This window comes from Hemicordylus capensis, chromosome 1, assembly GCF_027244095.1.
Source record: "Hemicordylus capensis ecotype Gifberg chromosome 1, rHemCap1.1.pri, whole genome shotgun sequence".
NCBI classification, from domain to species: domain Eukaryota; kingdom Metazoa; phylum Chordata; class Lepidosauria; order Squamata; family Cordylidae; genus Hemicordylus; species Hemicordylus capensis.
Window position 1 is genome coordinate 48,771,047 of NC_069657.1, and position 21,603 is coordinate 48,792,649.

General features: G+C 43.2%; 1 protein-coding gene across 9 annotated transcripts in view; it reads right to left on the reverse strand.

The window, feature by feature from the left end:
• Nucleotides 1–21,603, reverse strand: part of IFT43 (intraflagellar transport 43) — a 65,165-nt gene that overhangs the window by 38,716 nt on the left and 4,846 nt on the right. For 3 of the 9 annotated variants that reach the window (XM_053262764.1, XM_053262740.1, XM_053262789.1), the window contains exons 3-4: nt 20,517–20,537; nt 5,142–5,209 (exon numbers count right to left, since the gene is read on the reverse strand). In XM_053262764.1, the coding sequence (XP_053118739.1) occupies nt 5,142–5,209; nt 20,517–20,537 (89 nt within the window). Of the gene's footprint in view, nt 1–5,141; nt 5,226–20,516; nt 20,538–21,603 lie in introns of all 9 variants that reach the window. The other 6 variants (XM_053262775.1, XM_053262748.1, XM_053262799.1 and 3 more) reach the window with 2 other exon arrangements.

Consider the following 21,603-nt stretch of genomic DNA (forward strand, 5'->3'; position numbering starts at 1 on the left):
CCGTGACAGTTTGTGCTAAAATAAAGATGCCACAAGACTCTGTTGTTTTTGCTGCAACTGACTTGCATGACTACTCCTCTGGACGTCTTTATCTTGTTGCAATCCTGACAACAGGCCAATAAGGTAGGCTAGAAACATCATATTGCAGATAGGCTGAGACTGCAACAGAGCGACTAGACTGAGGCCACATGGAGTGTTTGTGGCAGAAGCAACATTTGAACTGAGGACTTCCCAATTTGTATCTCCGTTTCTAGGCCACAGTGTTATACTGGGTCAATGTAATGTGTGTTTATTGCTAACACACAAATCGTTTGTTGCTGTTTGGAAATGTCCAAACAACAAAATGAAATCTGTATTTTGACAAGCATGTAATCCATTAGCTAAACTACTTGGAGCATTTAAACAAAAAACTTCCGCAGGTGTAGTAAACTGCATGCAGTGGTCTTCAACATACTTCTAGCCTTTGATCCAAGTGATCACACCACTGCAACAGCCTCAGTCTGTACTCTTGGCTCCCCGCTGATTTTTGCAAGGAAAAATGCCTCTAAGATTCCACTTGATTAGTAGTAGTGGTAACCCAAAGCCAATCTTTTTATTCTCTGACAACCTGTATGGTACGTGTCAGGAAATGAGCAAGAGAAATGAACATAAGATTGTGAAATGATGTAAAAAATATCTCTGAGCTTAAAAACAAAACAAGGGAAGAGAATAATAAAGGCTAATTGCGAAAGACCCTGCAAAAAAGTGTTTTCAGGTGGAAGCAGGAACTAATGTATTTTTAAACAAATCTCTCATTCCTCCCCCCACCGCTTTCATTCTGCTTAAATTCCTTAACATATGAGAATAAGACATATGAGACATAACATATGAGAATAAGCCAGACGGCTGGTGATCTCTTCAGGAAGCACATGCTCTTTTCCCCTTGTGTCTTATAAATATAATGCATGAGCCAACGTAACGGGCCATTTACTGTAAGTCTGTTTATCAAAAGGTAATGATGTCATGAAGGGCATCTGTACAGCCTTCAGAACAGAACTTGAGCCCCCTCTGCTGGCTGGAGAGCTGGCTTTGCAGAAGAAATAAGTTATGTTAGGGCTTAGGCTAAATGTTTTGTTTTAGATGGAGCAGCATGGAGGAAAAGAGGAGAATGTGTGGACGATAAATACAAACCGGGTCAGAGCAGACTCCTACTATGTTGTTCCTTTGTTTCTTGATTTATTCTTCCTGCTCAGTGCACTTTGGTGCCTCTTTGTTTGGGCTCACTAGAAGCTAGCCAGAGATCAATTCTGTACTACAGTTTTTAGCACAGCCTGAAAGTGAGGGAATTTGGTCCAATCATTCCTGCTATTTTCATTCTTTCTCTCCCTTTTAATGGAAGTGCGGACAAGTGTATTAACAGCACTGTGTAATTCCTTTTCACGTTTAGCTCCTGATATTTCAGTATGTATGTGCATACAATACAAGGGTTTTTTTGCGGGGTGGGTGGGGGATGAGAATTTCACAGGGCTCCTCAAGATTTTATGCAGCCTCAAGATTTAATAAAGCCTTACAGTCCTATTAAAACAAGTTTCAAGATGGAACACTTTAGCAGTTCTGAAATTTTTATAGTCTTTTGGGAACAGCTTTGATCAAGAGTCTTAGACATGCAGTGGGTTTTAAAAATACTTTTATGAATGGAATGAACTGCTCAGATCCTGCCAGTCAAGCTAACAATCAGTGGATGGGTTAGAGAGGGCAGGAGAAGGAGGAAGGAGAGTTAGTATGGGAATATTTGCTAGAGAAACATGACTGAGTCGTGGAAATACAAAAGTATATTTTTAATAGGTGGAGGCTTTTAAGTCTGATGGAACTCTTAGGCTGGAACAAGTATATTATGACAAACACAAGCTAGTGACCAAAGACAAAGTCTTAAGATGAGACCCCAGGTTTCATATTAACTCTCTCCTCCATAGTGTCAAGGAATTAAAACATGCTACATGACATCACATCACACTGTGAGTTTCCCCACTACTGCTATACTTCACTAGCAGCCAATCGCAAGGGTGGGAAACCTCACAGCATTATGGCATCATGTCACACATCGAGCATCCCTAAAAATTAAGGGGAGAAATAGAGAATGAGACATCTGTTTCTGAAAGCAGCTGTGTGTGCACCCTGGTGCCTAGTTCCAGCCTGGATCAGGTCAAAAGTTTCACTTGAAAGTTTGCATCTGCTGGAGATGGAGTTCCAGTGCATCGACCTTCTGCACCAACTATCCTAATGACCACTAGGGGCATTGGGAGTAGAGGTAGTTAGTGAGGGTCCCCTTACCTGTCCCTACTTTGCCTCTACTCTATGACCTCTGCCTTGACTCCTCTGGTATTTCCTGTAGCGAGTCAGCTCTACTTCCTTTCTCCTTGGAGAGTAGATGGGAGCATCTCTTTCTCTCTCTTCTCCTATTCACTATGTAGCTCATAGTTAGGCTAGGTCTTTCCTACCTCAAATGTACTTAATCTAATACATCTTATTTACTTTATACTGCACTACAAACTCCATGCTTGTTCTTGACTAACTGCAACAATAAGGCTCTGCCTTACTTTGTAACTGGAGTTGGCAGCTTCCTTTTGGTGCTTTGCTAAACAATCACAAATTACAACAGCATTGCCCTATACAGACCTGGACAGAATATTCTTTTGTCTGCTTTGCATCTTCATTGTCTACTAAACAAGTAAGTCAAGGTGATCTTGGGGAGGATCTTCAGAAAGAGGCAAGAATAAGATCCAAACGGTTTTCAGTTTCATATGAGGATTAGGAGGAGCCTCATTTCCAAAGCCTAGGGTATGATGGTTGGCTAGAACAAGGCAGGTAATGTTCTTTACAACTGTACTTGGGCATGGGCATGCTTGCTCTTGCTCATTTCATGGGAGGAGAAAGAGGTGAATCCATGCTCTTCAGAGCCTGATTCAAGTAGTTCTTCACTCATAATTAATGCTGTTCAAACAATGGGAAATGAGCAGCAGCTCTGCTGAAATGGGCCCCACGGGAGAAAGGCTGTGGCTCCTGGGGAAGAGCAGCTAGGCCTCAGGTTCAAATCCTGACACCCTTTTTAAAAGGGTCTCTGGTAATAGGGCTAGTAAGGCCCTCTGTTTGAGATCTTGGAGAGCTGCTGTCTACTCCAACTGGCAGCAATGAGTCAGATGGCAAATGGTCTGACTCAGCACGAGATGTACTTCTCTGCCACAGAACCTGATCCAAGTAGTAGTACATATATATTGTAGTACATATAGTAGGTGATCCAGCTGGAGTGGGCAGCACTATCTGGGGGTGGGGAAGAATGTTCATTGTGATTTTCGGCAAGGTCTACAGTCCTAGAGAAGGAAAACAGGTGGCAGCATTGCAATATTTTCCGCTTCCCGTGTGTCATCACGCTTTTATTGTCCTGGTCAGACCTGCAGTGGCCAAATCTGCAGTGCCATTTTATAAGCTTTAAAAACTCAAACACTACTATAAACATTTATCAAAGTTGTAGGAACGGAAATGAAAATTGACAGGAATGTCCTCCAAAGATTACCCCATGAAGAGAGTACAACAATTTGTTCATTGTTACCCTGACCCTTATCCTTCCCTCTGTGCAATTTAAATTTAAACAATTTAACCCTAATTGTTTGGGAGCAAGGATAAAGAAGGTGTGATAACACAGAGAAAGCTGTAAGTGCAACAATGCTTTCACCTATTTTCTATCTCTAGGGGTGCAGATGTTGAAAAAAAAATCACTATGAGCATTTGCCCCCCAAGATGGTACTGCTAGCCAACATTTGTGGGTCAGGCTCATGGACCTCTGCCCCCTCTGTCCCAGCCATGACTAGAGACTGTCAGTGCTAGGTCATGTGCAGCTAATGCACATCCAGGTTTTGTACCTGTAGCATCAGAAACTGGTGCTGCCAGGGGTTTAAGGGGTCACGCAAAAAGAGCATTGCAATCCAGAGACGTTCACTGATCAAGGTTCAGATTGAGGCATTATGCCGAATGAGAACAGAAAGCAGAGACACAGCAGACAGCCTGAGAAACTGGCTGGCAGGAAGTAGAAATGTCAAGAGCCAGGTAGGTTCTCGCTGTCATAAAGGCTTCTAGGTAATTTATTTATTTTATTATTTATTCGATTTCTATACCGCCCTTCCAAAAATGGCTCAGGGTGGTTTACACAGAGAAATAATAAATAAATGAGATGGATCCCTGTCCCCAAAGGGCTTACAATCTAAAAGGAAACACAAGATAGACAACAGCCACTGAAGGGATGCTGTGCTGGGGGTGGACAGGGCCAGTTACTCTCCTCCTGCTAAATAAAGAGAATCACCAGGTTCAAAGGTGCCTCTTTGCCCAGTTAGCAGGGGTTAGGCTTGGGGCTTTGCCTAGGCAGGGAAGCCAGTGCATTTATCGGCTACATGGTCTTGTGGCACAAAGAAGTACCCATGTCACAACCCTGCACACAACGGGATAAATTCATATTTTCCTGACTCCGTATAGAAATATTATATGTGGAGTGGCCCTCAGTGGAAAGAGTGGTGTGCAGTTTGTTCAGCACTCTACTAGGCCTTAGGAGACTTATGTGACAAAGGAACAAAGAGCTGCTACAGATTGTTGTTGGTTAGGCCTCCACCCCTTTGTTAGAACTTTATTTCTGAATTCTAAACCTTTATTGAGATTAGATACAGGTTTATCTTTGCACAATTTAGGAGAGCCAAATAAAGAGCGGGTAGCCAGAGGCACCTATACCAGGATGTTCTATCATGTGCATAATAGAACTCAATTATGAGTTCTTCTCCACATGTCTGGTAGACCAAATCTGAAGAGACGATGACTGGGACAGTCATGAAGGGCATTTGCTCTGCAGTCCCCAATGTAATAAGAAATGGGATTTAACAATCCAAATTAATACATCCAGTGGGAGAGAAGGCAGCAGTTCCATGTCTCTTATAACATTTAGTTTGGCCCTGAGAGTACTCTTCAGGAAGATTTAAAAAATAATAATAATCCAAAATTATGAACCAACAGCCATGGCAATATTTGATACTTTAATAAACTAACCAGGTGGCAATAGTATGCTTTAAACCATTGTTGAGTGGAAAATACACACTTATATACACACATACACGTACACTCACCTGGAAACACTAGTGTCACCTTGGCATGCCCATCCTCCCTTCCGGGGAGGAGGCTTAGATGGAGGACACTTAAAGGCGACAACCACCAATATGAGGAAGGGGGCGGGGAGGGAAAAATAAAAAACAGCTGGTTATTAGAGGGTTAAATTTCTTTAAACACTCAGCACAAACATCCATCTAAACTTTTACTATTTCCCCAGAAACAATTAAGAAGCTTTGAACACACCTAAAGTAAACTAGGCATTACATGATAAATAGAACAGGCACCACTCCATGTCTCTTTACTCTTTTTTGTATAACATCTAACAGAGTATGTGAAGCGACATCACCACACTATGCAACTCTGCACCCCAAGTCCTGGCTGCCCAGGAGCTAGAGCTAAATGATACAAAGAAGGACACCCAAAACTATATTAGCTTTCCATGTGCAAGGAATGTTTAACTGGGGAAACATTCAAGCATGGCGCATATTGAAAACCATCAAATTTGTGTGTGTGTGTTGTGCATACACACCCCAATAGATCTGAATTAGATTCCTAATTCAATAGGTCTGAATTAGGAAACCAATGTTGCAGTTGTGATGATAACTTAATCAAAACATCAATTCTACATGTAGTAGCAGTGAAAAAGGCAAATTGCAAGTTAAACAGTGGCGGAACAAGCTCTGCACTGGCTTGTGTACAAGAATTGAACATGGGCCCACAGATAATTTCCCCATAAGGATCAATGGCAAAGTCAAAAAAATTAATAATTCCTAAGTGGCTAGGCAGAAAGCACTGAAATTTCACATGGCGTTTTACATGATGATAGCATTAAGTGTGCGGACTTTCACTCATTGAATACCCCACTCTGTCACGCAAGCTTCATTTGGAGAAAACTTGCCCCTTGCCTACATATAAAAGTAGTACCCCATTTTTTGCAACCCATGTTATAACTCCAGAATGGCTGTGCAGAAATCTCAAAATCTATATGGTGGTAGCACATGATGACAGCATTAAATGTGTCACTATTCAAGGAGTTCAGTCTACCCACTGATTTTTAATGGTTTTTTAAAGTTTTGAAAAAAACTTTTAAAAATCATTAAAAAATCAACATGTGGACTGATCTCCTTGAACATCTCATGGTTAATGCTTTAATCATGTAGAAACACCATGTGAAATTTCAGAGCTTTCCACCCAGCCATTCAGAACTTATTAATATTTTTGAGTTTCCCATTGATCCCTAGGAGGAAATTCTGATTTAAGCTGGAAATTTGTGCATGCCCCCACCAGTGGTGGCCCATGTTCATTGCACAAGTTTGCTCAATTGTGGATCCACCCCAGTCCTGAAAATAAGTAGAATTTATCATAATGTGGTTCTATATAACTCTAGTACTGCTGCATTTGAAATACTTTGCATTATTCCTATTGCCTCATCTCAAAAAGAGTATCATCGTCTGGGAAGAACCAAAGTAATCAAGTAGTTGAAGCAATTTTCTTATGAAAGAAAGCTAGGAGGAGTTAGGTGTTTCATTTCGGGGTGGGGGGAAGGAACATCTGTAGGAAAATAGAGGTTTATAAAATTATGTAGGGTGAAAGTGGATAGAAATAGTTTTTCACCGTCTCTCTTAATGCTAGGATCTGAGGGGTTTCCTAGTAGTAGACTGTGGAAAGACAAAACAAAGTACTTCTTCACATAATGGAATTTGCTGCCACAAGATGCAGCTTAGATGGATTTAAAATACAATTCAACAAATTGACTTGTTTTAGCCATGATAGGAAGCTGCTTTATACTGAGTCAGACCACTGGTCCCTCTAGCTCAGTATCAGCAACACTGACTGGCAGCGGTTTCAAGCAGGAACCTTTCCCAGCCCTACCTGGAGATACCAAGATTGAATCTAGGACCTTCTGCATGAAAAACAGATGCTCTTCCATGAGCTATGGTCCCATGATGGCTAAACGGAACCACTATTTCCAGAAGTGGTTTGCCTCTGAATACCAGATGCTGGGAACATAAAAATGGAAGCCGACTATTTTCTTCATGCACAGCTTCGAGATGCTTCCTAGTGGCACTGAATGTTTGAAACCAGATGCTAGACTAAAATAAGGATTCCAACCTTGTTTCCCCAGATGTTGTTAGACTACAACTCCCATCATTCCCTAATGGGAGTTGTAGTCCAAGAACACCTGGAAACTCAGGGTTGGAACCCCTGGATCAGAGGTACCACTGGACTGATCCAGCAGTCCTCTTCACATGCTCTTAACACAGATCATATAGTCCAGCAAGGATTGCCTCATGCTTTTTAACGGATGTTTGAATTGGCTCTCAAGAACTCTAACAACACTGAGAGGAATACATAGTCTTCCTTAGTTGCTTCAAGTATTTCATAGTAAAAAGGTTTTTAAAAAATAAATAAATGCTGAATCGCTCTAGAAAACAGCAAAATACTGTAATGGATCCTGAGGGTCTTCTGTTCCTCTGAATGACTTTGGGGACTATACTGTGGCGAAAAGGTCCAGCATCTCCTTCAGGTGAGGAAGCAGTTTATTTCTAAATGCAATATTTGCAAGTGTGGGAAATAGACAGTCCTTGTCACTGGGGGCTGCTGTGCGCTGGAAGGAGGGGGCATGACCTAACATAGCTTCTTAAGAGGAGCAAAAATAGTCACTCTCCAAAAATAAACAGGGAGAAGGAATGAGCCGAGAGCTGCAGTTCCAAAATACCAGCTTTCTTCAGCAAAGGGGGTGTGGAGGGGCAGAGGGACAAACAGAGCACCCAAAATGCAGGAAACAGCTTCCTTATATGGGATCATCCGCAAGCGACAGAGCTCAGCCGACTGGAATGACTGTGTCACAAAATGTGAAGCCTTCAGGGGCTGCAGTGAATGGAGTTTTCTGATCTTTAAATGATTCCTCCGGATTCTTAAGATGCCAAACCCAAGAGACTGTAGTGCCAAAAAAGGAGCATTTTGAACTGGGATGTTTCAGGAAAACATACCACATATGGACAACACCCTATATATATATATATTGCCACCTCATACTGAAGCTTAAAATGTACACTAAGCCACCACATATAATTTCATGTGGTTTTTAAAAGTTCAGATAAAAGTCCTTTACCAATTGATCATTAGTACTTTTGTGCACGCCTATCTGCAATATAAGTTATGCTAAGCAACACTGTCACCCTGCTGTTTTTCCTTATTTAAAAAAGGTGACTGACAATCATTACCAAAATGGAAGGGGGGTGTGTGTGATTAAAAATTTCACAAGATTACAAGAACACCCCTTTCCAAAGCCCAAAGGTGTAGCTGTTACCTCAGCCACATACACACTGAGATACAGGCCGCATTTGCATGTAACACAGAACCAGAGTTGAAGGAGCCAGAGGTTCCATGTTACGTGTAAATACATGCAACTGCGGTTCTGTGCCCGAGGTCTGCTTTTCAGAACTCCAATCCAAACCCTCAGGCTGTAGTGAATTTTGTTGCCGCAGCCCAAGACTGGACGCAGCCTGCATTGTGTCCGAATTCGGAACCGCGGACTGCCTAACCTGGAACTGGAGTTGAGGGGGGAAACTCCTCCTTCAACTCTAGCTGTGATTGGCTGTGTAGGCCATTCTTCATGGAAGAAGGAAGCCTGCACAGTCAGTTCCCCCTCCTCTCTGCAGTCTCGTTCTGTCCGAATTCAGCGGAAGAGCAGGGGGAGCAGAACCGTGGATTCATGGTTCCATGTTACGTGTGAATGCAGCCATACTGCTGCATGCTACTCCTCACATAGACAAATGCTTACTGCCTACCTCACAAGAAGCCTAACAAGGCATCCTCTATAATAAAAGCCTTGGTGTCCGTCCACGGACGGACACCAAGGCGTGTGTTCATGCCTCCCTGGCCTGTACTGGGCATGCGCAAAGCGCATGCCCAGAACAGTGCAAGGGAGACACGACCGGCGGCCATCTTGGGCGGCCAGAAGCGGCCACCCCGAAAAGGCCGGGTGTGCGGCGGGGGAAACTGGCCGAGGTGGCGGCAGAGCCGCCGCCTCGGCCGAAAAAGACGGAGCGGAGGCCGGCGGCAGCACGGAGGCCAGCGGCAGCCGGCGGCCCAGAGCCGACTGCGAATGGCCCGGCCCGGCTGCGGAGGGCGGCAGCGGCGCCCCCAGAGTCCGCCCGGCCGCTGATTGAGGGGGGAAGAGGCGGCGGGGGAAGCCGGCCAAGGCGGCGGCGGGCGGGAGGGAGAATTTGGGGCCTGAAGCCGGGCGGCGCCGGAGCCGGGCGGGAGGGCAAATATGGGCCCCTTCCCTTCCTAGCGCCCGTTAATCAACGGGCTAAAATTTACTTTTCATTTATATCCTGCAATGCAACCAAAGGGCAAAGTTAGGTACAATCAGTGGTCGCTCTGATTTTTTTCATTTCTGTGTGGAATGAGTCTTGTTCTGGGAGGCAATATCAAGGCACTGTGTGCGCACATGCATTCAGAGTGGGGCCTTCCTAATTCAACCTGAGCAGGATCTAAAATTAATTGAGTGGACACCAGAAAACTTGTGAGCACGTGTGCACACCTTAGAGGGAACAGTGGGTACAATGCTCTACTTTCTCCTTAGAATGCGCCCACAATCTCTCCCTGCATTGCTGGTTTCCTGCTATTCTCCATTGAACAAAATAATTTTTTTGCACTGTAGAGGGACTTTGCTTCAAAGTCGAGGTGTTGCTGCTTGTAACAACCTAAGCAAATCACTTATCATATGAGATTTGACTTAGCTTTCTTCCTGAGGTTGTGTAAGTTTTCAAATCAGCTCTCATGAAAGGGTTTATATTTGGACATTTAGTTCATAGAAGTATGTGCACTTCCCCGCTTCAATTGTGCAGTGCTCATCTCCCCTGCTCAATTTTTTTTAAAAAGAAAAAGTGTTGAACACAGCACAGCTGTCCTCTGGAATAAGGCTGTATAAGGAATAAGCACTCTCCCTGCAATGTCCTTTCCCCATCTTTTATGTGGGTACAGGATATTGTGCTGTTAAGGCTAATTGTGATTCTTGCACTGAGAAAAAAATCCTTTTTAAAAAAGTAGTCTAGAGAGGATATAAGAAGATGAGAGGCTATGGGTAGAAAGGTAGAATTATTAGACATCAGCATAAGAGATGATAACCATAACAATGTGAGTGAGTGAGTGAGAGAAAGAAATTGAGCACTGGAATCAAGTCCTATGGGATCGAGCCTTATGTACACTTACTTGGGGAATAACCCCCAATACAATGAGTGGGATTTACTTCCAAGTAAATGATCAGGTTTTAAGCATCACTGAATGATACAGACAGCAGATAGAGGGCAGAATTCTGAAAACATAAAGGGAAGAGGAATTTAAATGAAATAATATGATGAGTACAGAAGACTTTAATTTGGCTGAAGGATATAAGAAACTTTTGCAAGACCAGTTTCAAAAATGTTGAATGAGCAAGTATATATTTGGAGAAAGTCAGGAAGAGATCTGGTAGGACATAAGTGAAAAGCTGTTATAGACCACATACGTTAAGAGCCTGCAGATTAAAAAGGGAGACAGATTGGTATCTGGAGAAGTGAAATCAAAAGACAGCTTTTTAAAGGATGGGCCATTTGAGCAAGAGAAAGCAAGGAAGAAACCAGAGGTGAGGGAAATAAAGTGGACAAAGAATGGGGAGATGGAGACAAGACGTTGCAAGGCAATGGGGGTAAAGGGAGTCGATTGGAAAGCTAAAAGAGAAGGAAAATGCAAAACATTCCCTCACTGAACCTTGGCAGGGTTCAATTATTACTTCTGAGTTAAGGCCCCTTCAAGGTTTCTGTTACACTGTGAACCTCTTCTCTGAAATATTTGTGAGAACCCTCTTCTACCCTTGCCTAGATAATGCCTATGATATGTACACTTGCTGTATGCAATTGCTTGCTGCTTAGCCAAGCTGAAATAATTTGCTGTATTTAGTCACTTCTCTTCCTTAGCAACTCCCTGATCACTCTTATGCTCTTTCTCTGAACTCCCTTTGGGCCACGTACTTGGATCCAAGTTCTTCTGTATTTGGTATATCCTTCTCCATTGTGGAGCCAAAGGTAGTTTCACTATATTCCAATATTCCTTTTACAGATGGGCCATCCTACAGTCTATCTCCAAGGTGTACAGCATCCCAGGGCCAAACAACAGCATGCCCCATGTGTGGAGTAATAGTGTTCCTGATCTGGCAACGCCTCTCTTCTTCTTCTTTTGGTGGGCTCAGGTTGGAAAGTATTCAAAGAATGAAATAAATGTGTGGAAATAGCATTTTAATACAACTCGTTCCCATGGGTTTGTGCCCAACACTCAGAGATTGTAAGCACAAACTAGCAGTGAAAACAAAAATGAGAAAGGCTGAGAAATACAAATGCTTAAGAGAGTTATTTTGGTGAGAATGATGAAAAATGTTATTGAGGATCAGGAGATAACCCCAGCAGGCTGAAAATAACTTGGCAGCTCTTCAGGGTGCCAGGGGCTGAGGAGAAGGCCTTGGGGAGTTCCAGGCTGAATGAGGCTAGAGCTCATTCTAGGAAAGCTGGCCTAATTAGGGAACATGAGTTCAGCTACATTTTTCAGATTCCTGTTGGAGAATCTGGACATATTCCAAGGGAACAGCTGGAAGTCCAACACTTCTGTAGGCAACTGGCTAACGTCAGGAGGAGACACACTAATTCGTTCCACAGAAACATAAGCAAAACAGAAAATACTCACCTGTGCCCTGGTCCACCTTGGGTGGCAGATATGTTTCTCCTACCAGTCAAAGTCAACAATGTGAAATTGGAATAGTGCATGGGAGGGTATATTTCAGCCCGAGGTCTGTTGAGAGGATGGAGTAATTCAGCACCAAGGTACTAAACTACAGAAACAGCTCAGTGCATTCCATAGGTGAACTATCTGCATGGTGAGTCGCAATGTCATATGATAGCACATTTAGCTTGCCATATTTATGTGACATGCCTTCATATTTGGGTCTTATGAGCCACAATTGCATAAGATGCTCCTGGTGACTTGTTATTCACAGCATGGTGTGTAGGAGGTTTACACTGAACAACTAAACTGTAGTACTGAAGAGGTTGGACAGTTCCCACCATGGCAAGCTTGAGGTACCAAAAAAGTCATTTTATTTTATTATATACCAAAGAAAAGAACAGTTTAGCTGCACGGTAGCATAGTAAGGGCTGCTTCAAATATGGCTTCTCTTTGTTGTACACCTAAGGTGTTGTTTTTTTAAAAAGATATTTAATGAAAATATAAAATGTGAATATAATATGTCTGCAAACATCTATATCAAATCCTACACTTATCTAGCTGCGACTCCTATGGAACACATGCTCAATAGGAAACCTGGGTTTGCTATGGCACAATGCACATAGAAAGCACCAGCAGTATGAAGATCTCTGGAGCTATATGGACATAAATTACCACAGCACTCAAGGGAAAAAGCAGAACAATGCAGAGCACACTCTTCAGAGCAAGAACCAGAGCTGGGTTGGGGAAAGCTTGGCACACATCTACCAACACCAAAGCCTAAACAGTTAGCATGTTCACAGCCCAAGGGCTGGGAGTATTGCCTGGAAACAAGTGACTGACCCTCTCCAGTTAGGCAGACAAAGGTGTCACCTCATGGTCCCTCTGGCTTAACTGTCTTGAAAACACAGAGGGCCAGTGCAAAAGGCAACTAAGTGCTAAAGGGGATTGGGGAACTCAAATGCAAAGCCAAAGAGCAACATTTGATAACTTATGCCACATAAATATTGCATAGACAATATGGATTTCTAAATGATACTTTTGGTATCTAAACAGGGTGAGTGGTTTTCAATGCAACCTAAAAATGGAGGACAATTGCTGTTTATGTAGTAATAGCCAAGATGGGTACATTTTAGACAATCAGCAATGCCAAACAATCTGATATTCACAACTGGTAGTTTATGGCAGTTGTGTAGATCAACACTCAAGCATTTGAAAGCAGATACAGAAATGAACAGAGAACCAAGCACAGAGTAAAGACCTGGGACAGGGAAAGAGGATTGCAGTTTCAGGATGCAGTCTTCGAGAACCTTACTCAAGTCTCGCAGATTCATTGATCTGAATGGATTCCTTACATTCATAGAGTGAACAACATTTTAAGTCAGAAATTCTTTGTTCACAGTCTGAAAAATTCTGCAGATCTCCTGGTTGCTCAGTCAGATTCACATTCTTCCAGCCATCAACATAGTTTTGATCCAGACATCAAAGCCCAGTTCATTCAATCACTCCATTAACCCTTTGTTTAGTTTAACTGCATCCAAGGTTATCTCAGTTACAAGAGGTACTGAGACAATCACCTGAGAGCCAGGTCTACTATCAGAGGTCACAGGCCAAGTTCTGTAGCAGACAAAAGACTGAAGTATGGGATGTCACAACAAGCGAGGATCTTTAAAACAGCTGGAGAGAGATGGCCACTCACTAGAGTTCAGTCAACCAGAAACTACCTTTGGCTCCACAATGGAGAAGGGTATACCAAATACAGAAGAACTTGGATCCAAATACGTGGCCCAAAGGGAGTTCAGAGAAAGAGCATAAGAGTGACCAGGGAATTGCTAAGGAAGAGAAATGACTAAGTACAACAAATTATTTCAGCTTGGCTAAGCAGCAAGCAATTGCATACAGCAAGTGTACATGTCATAGGCATTATCTAGGCAAGGGTAGAAGAGGGTTCTCACAAATATTTCAGAGAAGAGGTTCACAGTGTAACAGAAATCTTGTCTCATGGTCACCTCCCTTCCCTGTTGTCATCACAGAAGGTCCCTCTAGCAACTACAGCAACAAATGCTTGTATCCAAAGAGAATATTTTTCATTTATTTTCATGAGATTTAGCAGCAGGGAGGAGTCTGTCCATATTATTGGACAGCACTTTCAGCAAGGACTCAGGGGACCACAGCTGGAGAACCCTCAGCTTTGCATAACAGAAGAGGATAGAACTAGAACAAGGCAGTTAAAAAAAAATCTTCCAGTTATGAAAACAATGGACACAATCCCGTCAAAGTTAAGAACTTTGAAATCAAAGACACGTGTGAGAGAGTTAAGCACATGCTGATTGTTTTGTCAATGAGAATAAAATATAGGATCTTCTCTTGAAGGGAAAGACCATTACTTGAAACATGAAAACTGTACAGACTGTGGGTAGGTGGGGGAGGTGGGATGTATCTCTGGTAGCAATCCCAACTCACAAGGGGAAAAAGAAAAGCAATTCTGTTAGTTCCTTCATTGTTACTAGTTTTGGGATTCTAGCGGAGAAGATGAACTGAGCCAAATTGTTCCCTCTTTCTTCTTGATAAATACAAGCATATATGAACATCAACCAAACTAAAAAGTCCATCTGGATTTCCAACAGTGCTTAGCCAAATGCCTCTAAGAAACTCCTAGGCAGAGCATGGTGCAATAGCTGGGCCCTAACCACAAAGGCCCCATTTTATTTGTCACATTTCTGTACTGCCTAAATCAGCTATTTCAAGCAGCAGTTTACCAACAAACAAATTAAAACAACAAGCATGACTAAAACTGCTAAAAACGGTTAAATAAAACATCCATGGCTCATATCCGTTGACAGAATGTGTTTAAGAATGGGTCTAATTCTTTTTTTAAAAAAACTATCTAAGCTTATGACCACGATCACATACTGTGGTAGCAAATTCCATAATTTATCTTATGCCTTGTATGAAGAAGCAGTGTGTCCTTAAGTACTGTGTTAGAAAGAACACAGAAGCCCCCTTCAGACATTATTAAAAAAAACCCTGCTGTAGCCATGTACAGTAGGGCGAAAGGGGAAGAACTCCTACCCCGTCAGTCATCCTCACACCCTGCTGCTCATGCTTACAGGGGAGCTTGTCAGAAGAGGGCAGAGCCCTACCTGTGATGGCAGACGCTCCTGTGATTGCAAGATCCATCCTGGCAATCACAGGAGCGCCAACCATCATGGGTAGGGCTCTGCCCTCTTCAGATGAGCCCTGCTGTATGCATGAGTGGCACGTGAGTGAGTGGTGCGGCAGAAGCAGGACTTCCTCTCTCTTTGCCTTGCTATACATGGCTACAGCGTTGCATTTTTAGAACATCTGAAGCTGTCTAGAGTCCTGGTCTCTTTCAATAAAGTTTGGAATGTATTAATAACAGGAGGGGACATTACAGGTTTCCTATGGCTACAGATGAAGAGCACAACCCAAACCCTGATAATGTATTGATAGGTGAGAAACTGAAAAAGCAGCGCAGCTCTGATTGAAAAAGCAATCAGCCCCAAGGCTCAGCAGTATAGTAAAAACAGAAACGCTTGTTCAACGAGTGTACTGGGCCCAGAGACATCAGCCCTATGAAGACATTTCATAGTTAAGGCTGTAATCCTAGGCACACTTATTTAGGAGTAAGTTGTTGAAATCCAGAGGGACTTACTCCTGAATAAATATACAGAGGGATGTGCTGTTAGGCTGCTTTTCGCTAGTAGTTCAAACCAGGCTTGAAAAGGCATCATCAACTTCAAGCATATATTCTAAGTGGAGATGGCACAACTCATGTCTCTCAGACAGAACTGGGCCTTCCAGGTTTTCGGATTTATTGTCACAGATTCACTAGGAAAGTAAAACTACCCTTTGCAGCTCTTTTAATTTTTGGGAGGCCCAAAGGTTTATAGTTAACTGCCATCACAGGTCTTTTATATAAGCTTCCTGTAACAGCAAACATGCCCTAGAGAATTATGCAAATCTGCTGCTCCACTGATAAGCATGCAAACTCGAGAAGCATTTCTGAAGGATGTGTTGAGATTGGCCTTGGAGTGGACAATAAAACAGCACTTTTTATACAAATACTATGAGATGCCTGAAAATGACAGGAATGTGTATAGAGTGTGGCCTAGAGATGGTAAAGTCCTTGCATCGTAAGCACAGTTCCAGAATGGCAGCAACAAAGATTCCATTGTTTGGCATCTCCCCACAGGCCAACATGTCCCAGCTTCCTCATGTTCAGCACTCTTGCCTATTTGTGTGTCCAGGCAATAATTGTGCTGATTGTGGAAGCGGATTTCAGACTAGAATGTTTCCCAGTAGGGTTGCCTCACAGAGAGAATTCCTGGACAGAATCATCAAAAGGGGGGTGCACAAACTTAAAAACCCTACTATTCTGACCAGGATTGGAAAAAAGAGTCCTCAACAGTGGAGATTGGTGATTATTTCGTACATTTCCCCCTACAGCATTCTTTGCACAGGAGAGAAATAGGAGTATTTCATCTCCATTAACACAATCAAATATGTGAAATAAATACGACAGTAACACAAGTACAGGTGAGAAATCAAAGAAACTTGTATTAAGTGTTTATTTTGCGTAATAACAGTTTATAAGATGACGGTTGGGTAAATACAGTTGGAGTTGGAATGTTTTTATTTTTTTCTTCTATACTTGGTATTTCCTATAGCTGCCATCAGCAGTCCTTTGCTACCTAAAGAGATGGTACAAAAATAAGGGAAGAGGTTTCCTGGCCCATATACAGAGAGTCAACCTAAGCAGTCAGCAGCACTGGTGCTAGAAAAAGGGTAAGATCAGCACACTTTACTTTTTACTTTATGGGGCTTTTAAACACCAAGTAGCTCCCCACAATACCTGGAGCATTTCCAGGTGGGACTTGAGAGGGTATGCATTCACATATTGCCAGATTTACCCCAAAGTCCCTGCAAGCTATTGGAGAGCACTTCACACACGATTCGGATTTTTCATTGTGCATTGGAGTGGAGCCTGATTTATGTCTGGGGTAAAATCCATTTTTTGCGTGGGGGGGGGGCAAGTTCGAACTCACAATAAAGCCTCACAGTAAACCCATGGTAAAGTCTGCTGTCTGGAAATGCTCCTGGGGAGAAGCTCCAGAAGAATTGGTAAACATTGTTAAAGCAATCTTCCTTCTCCAATTTCAGGACATTTTGCATTCAAGATGTCACTTGGTCATCCTGGCCAATGTTGGGAATTCTCTTTGGTGAGAGAATCCCTTTTTCATTATAGCAGAGTGCACAGAGGCACAACACAGTGGAATTTACTTAGGCATGCGTGTATGCTGAGAGTAAAGTAACTTGGAGCCAATTCATAGTTTCAAATCAATACATAAGGCATTTATTAAGGAACTCCTTTCTAGATAGGAAAGTGAGGAGTTAGGATCTCTAATCTATCTATCTAGCTGGATGCAGATGGATTCTGCATCTTCTCTGCACATATGGTGCAGGGAGAGAGGCTTGCCATGTTGCAAGGTAGAGGGGCAGGAGGGAAAGAGAGAGAGAGGAAGTTGAATCCCTAAGAGTGGCAATCTACATTTCAAAGGGATAGCATCAGAGCAGTGGAGAAGGGATGACCAATGTCTTGACCCTCTAGCCCTCTGACTCACTAGTCTGTCCTCCACTGTCTGAGACAAGAGACAGCGCAAAGTCCTTAACTTCCAACAGCCAAGACATTTGATTCTTGGACTGTCCAGACAATCCTGTACATGTGGCACTGGCAACCCTACTTTAAGCCCTAACTGGAGATGCTGGGATTCAACATGTGACCTTCTGCATACAAAGCATGTCCTTTTCCATAGGGCTAAGGCCCCATTCCAACAACTGCTGCTGCTGCCAAAGGAACTAAAACATGCACATTGCTGTGTTTGATCCTCTGTAGCTCCTACAGAAATGAGGTAGGTATGTGAGTGCATGTATCTTTCTCAATCTTGATTATCTGGACCCTTTTCAATATGGCTTCCGCCCCAGATATGGGACTGAGACTGCCTTGGTCGCTCTAGTGGATGACCTATGCCGGGAACTAGACAGGGGGAGTGCGTCCCTGTTGGTTCTGCTGGACCTCTCAGCAGCTTATGATACCATCAACCATGTTATCCTTCTGGGCCACCTCTCGAGTATGGGAATCGGAGGCACTGCGTTGCAGTGGTTCCAGTACTTTCTTGGGGGGAGGGTCCAGAAGGTGGTGCTGGGGGACTACTGCTTAGCTCCGAGGCCATTGGCCTGTGGGGTCCCGTAGGGTTCGGTTTTGTCCCCAATGCTGTTTAACATCTACATGAAACCGCTGGGAGAGGTCATCTGGGGACTTGGACTGAGTTGTCAGCAACATGCGGATGACACTCAGCAATATCTCTCCTTGTCACCTGATCCTAGGGAGGTAGTGGATCTCCTGAATCGGGAGCTGGAGGCCATGATGGATTGGATATGGGCTAATAAACTGAAATTGAATCCGGACAAGATGGAGGTAATGTGGTCAGTAGGAGAGCCAATTGGGATGAGGAGATTTTACCGGTTCTGGATGGGGTTGCACTCCCCTTGAAGGAGCAAGTACGCAACTTGGGAGTATTACTGGACCCAGCTCTGCTTTTGGAAGCTCAGGTGGAGGCGGTGGCCAGGGGTGCCTTTGCATGGCTTCGGCTAGTAAACCAGCTACATCCCTTTCTCAAGAAGGCAGATCTGGCCACAGTTATCCATGCCTTAGTCACGTCACGGCTGGATTACTGTAACACGCTCTACATGGGGCTATCCTTGAAGAATATCCGGAAACTGCAGCTGGTGCAAAATGCGGCAGCTAGGGTTTTATCTGGAGCTGCCTGATGGAAGCACATCACACCCATTTTGAAAGAGCTGCACTGGGTACCAGTTTGTTTCTGGGTCCAATTCAAGGTGCTGATTTTGACCTTTAAAGCCCTTAACGGTTTGGGCCCTGGATATCTGAGGGACCGCCTGCTCCCAAGGGTTGCTGCCTGCTTGACGAGGTCATCTGAGGGGGCTCTGCTCCAGGTGCCGACAATGAGGGAGGCTCGGTTGTCGTGCATGCAGGACAGGGCCTTCTCCGTTGCTGCCTCCAGACTCTGGAATGCTCTCCTGGTGGCTATTCACTCCTCGGTCTCCATCACAGCTTTTAGAAAGCATGTTAAAACTTGGCTTTTTACCCAGGCTTTTATATGATTGTCTCTACTGCTGCTCTTTGTACTTTGTATTGTTTTTATGCTTGTGTTTTAAATTTTTTAATCAGATTTGTTTTATATTTTTAGCTTAATATTTTAATTGTGCCATTTTTACAATCTTGTTTTTAAATTTTGCTGTAAACCACCTTGGGATTGTTTTAGTGAAAGGTGGTATATAAATTTAACAATAAAAATAAATAAATAAATAGATTATTGGACCAAACCCAGGCTATAAGCCTGTATTCCCTTCGACAACCATACCTCTCCCATATACACACCAGTGAAGAGGTTCAGGAAGAGAAGGGGAGAAGAAACACTAATAAGCATGGGATATAACTTATAAAACACCAAGTATTTATAAGTTTATAAATAATAGAGAGAGAAAGCTGCCAATGCCTACTGTCACAGGGCTTTCACAAGGACTGTTCAGCAGTAGCAGTAGGATACTATATAACGGTATGTCTTCACAACAGGTATGCTATTCTAGGATTAGCTGAGCTAACACTAAGAATACTGAAAAGAAAAACAAATTAGCCATATAACTAACATATGCATTCAGTAGCAGTAGCTCAGAGAATCAAGCAATAAATTAGTGACTCTCTTAAAGAGAAATGGCCTTAGAAGATACTCTTTCCATAGTCCACATATTCTGTAGAAGCTGGACATGCTTCAGCATCTTTGAACAAGTAGAAAGGCTTGAAATGGTCTCAGTTTAAAAAAAATGAATACTAAGATTGTTCCTTCTTGTTGAATGCTAATAGATTTTCATTGTAAACTGCCCAGAGATGCATGTTTTGGGCGGTATAGAAATATTTCAAACAAACAAACAAACAAACAAATTCCATATTACAGATTTTGGATCCAAGTGTCAAATTCTAAGTTGCGCAACTCATCAGCATAACCATCTCTTCAGAGAACTGGTCTCAAGAGAAAGCAAAGTGAAGGAGGATTCCAAGAGAGGGAAAGGGATATTCTTAAGCTTCTACTGCATAACACCACCACCAGACTATAACCCAGTTAAGTTGTTTGCTGGTTTCTTCTAAAGGAACTCCTTCAGAATTGTGTGGCTCTCATACTGGATGCTGCCCGAGAAACATACCAGACAGAAGTCAGATTTTGATTTGGTAAGTTTCTCATGCCTTAGCAAACTGCTTTTTCTGTGCTTCATAATGAGGGCTTGGCATCTCTGAGACGTTTCACCTACTGACTTTTAGAGTCTCAATACTGCATGTAGCCATGGAGAGATTATCAACTGTCAATACCAGTGTCTGCAAGTGGAGCATTGAGGTGCTCCTACTCTAACTTTTAAAGTCTCAGTGCAAGAGTATCCCCGTAAAGGCAAATCCAACCTTTGTTAAAAAGTTAGCTCTAGTGTCTGCTTCTAAAAAAAGGCACATTCTAACCATCTACTCATGTATTTTCTACCTTTTCTTCTGTGTCGTCATCCTAGGATGGGATCAGCAGGCAGCCAAAGGGGCAGGAAGAGAGAGCAGAAGAGAAACACACCACCATGAAGGAACAAATACTAGAAGCATCTGGCTGTCATGCTGGGAAGTGTGCAGGGATGCAGACAGAGGACAAACTTGACGGGCAACTCCTCACTTAAATATTAGAGGAAGAAAATTTTGTTTAGCCCTGAACTCCCTTTCAGCATCTACCCTAAAAGCATCTAGGAATCAGTGGAATTTTTTCACACTGCATTTTTCACACTGCTCAGCCCCTGCTGAGTAAAGAGGTACCTTTTTAAAGTGGAGATTCTCTTTATTTAAAGAGGGAGAGCAACTGGCCCTATCCACCCCCATGTTTCTTTTTAGATTGTGAGCCCTTTGGGGACAGGGAACCATTTTATTTATTTATTTATACTGTATCTATATAAACCACTTTGCAGTGGTGGTCCATGAATGCGTCACTGGGTGGGGGGGAAGGCACCTTTAAGAGTAAACAAAATCAGTACTTACCTCTGCTCCTGCACATCTGAACACTGTTCTGCAAAGCAACGTGCTGTCCCTGTGGCAGGGAATCACCTCCACCACTCACCTGGCTTCCACGGAGCCGAGCCCCCGCCAGCGGCCAGGTGAGTGGCAGAGGCGATTCCCCGCTGCAGGGGCTGCTGGGCGGCACACTGCTTCACGAAACAGCGTTCAGGTGCGGCGGGAGCGGAGGTAAGCACCAATTTCGTTTACTCTTAAAGGTGCCTCCTGCTGCCCCCCCCAGCAGCGCATTCAAGGACCGCCACTGCCACTTTGGGAATTTTTGTTGAAAAGCGGTATATAAATATTAGTTGTATTTGTATTGCTTTGAACAGTCATGGTCAGGAATCCTACCTTCACACCACTTCATGGCTGTTACGTTTAGGCAGAGCTAGCTGCCACTTGTGTGCTCTCTTATCTTTTCTTTGTCACTATTGTTCTTTCCCATAGAAGAAAATGAGATGCATATACCCAAATAGGCCTATTTTCCATTTGATTCAAGAATATTTTGGTTTTCTGTGTGTGGCCATGTATACTTCTAA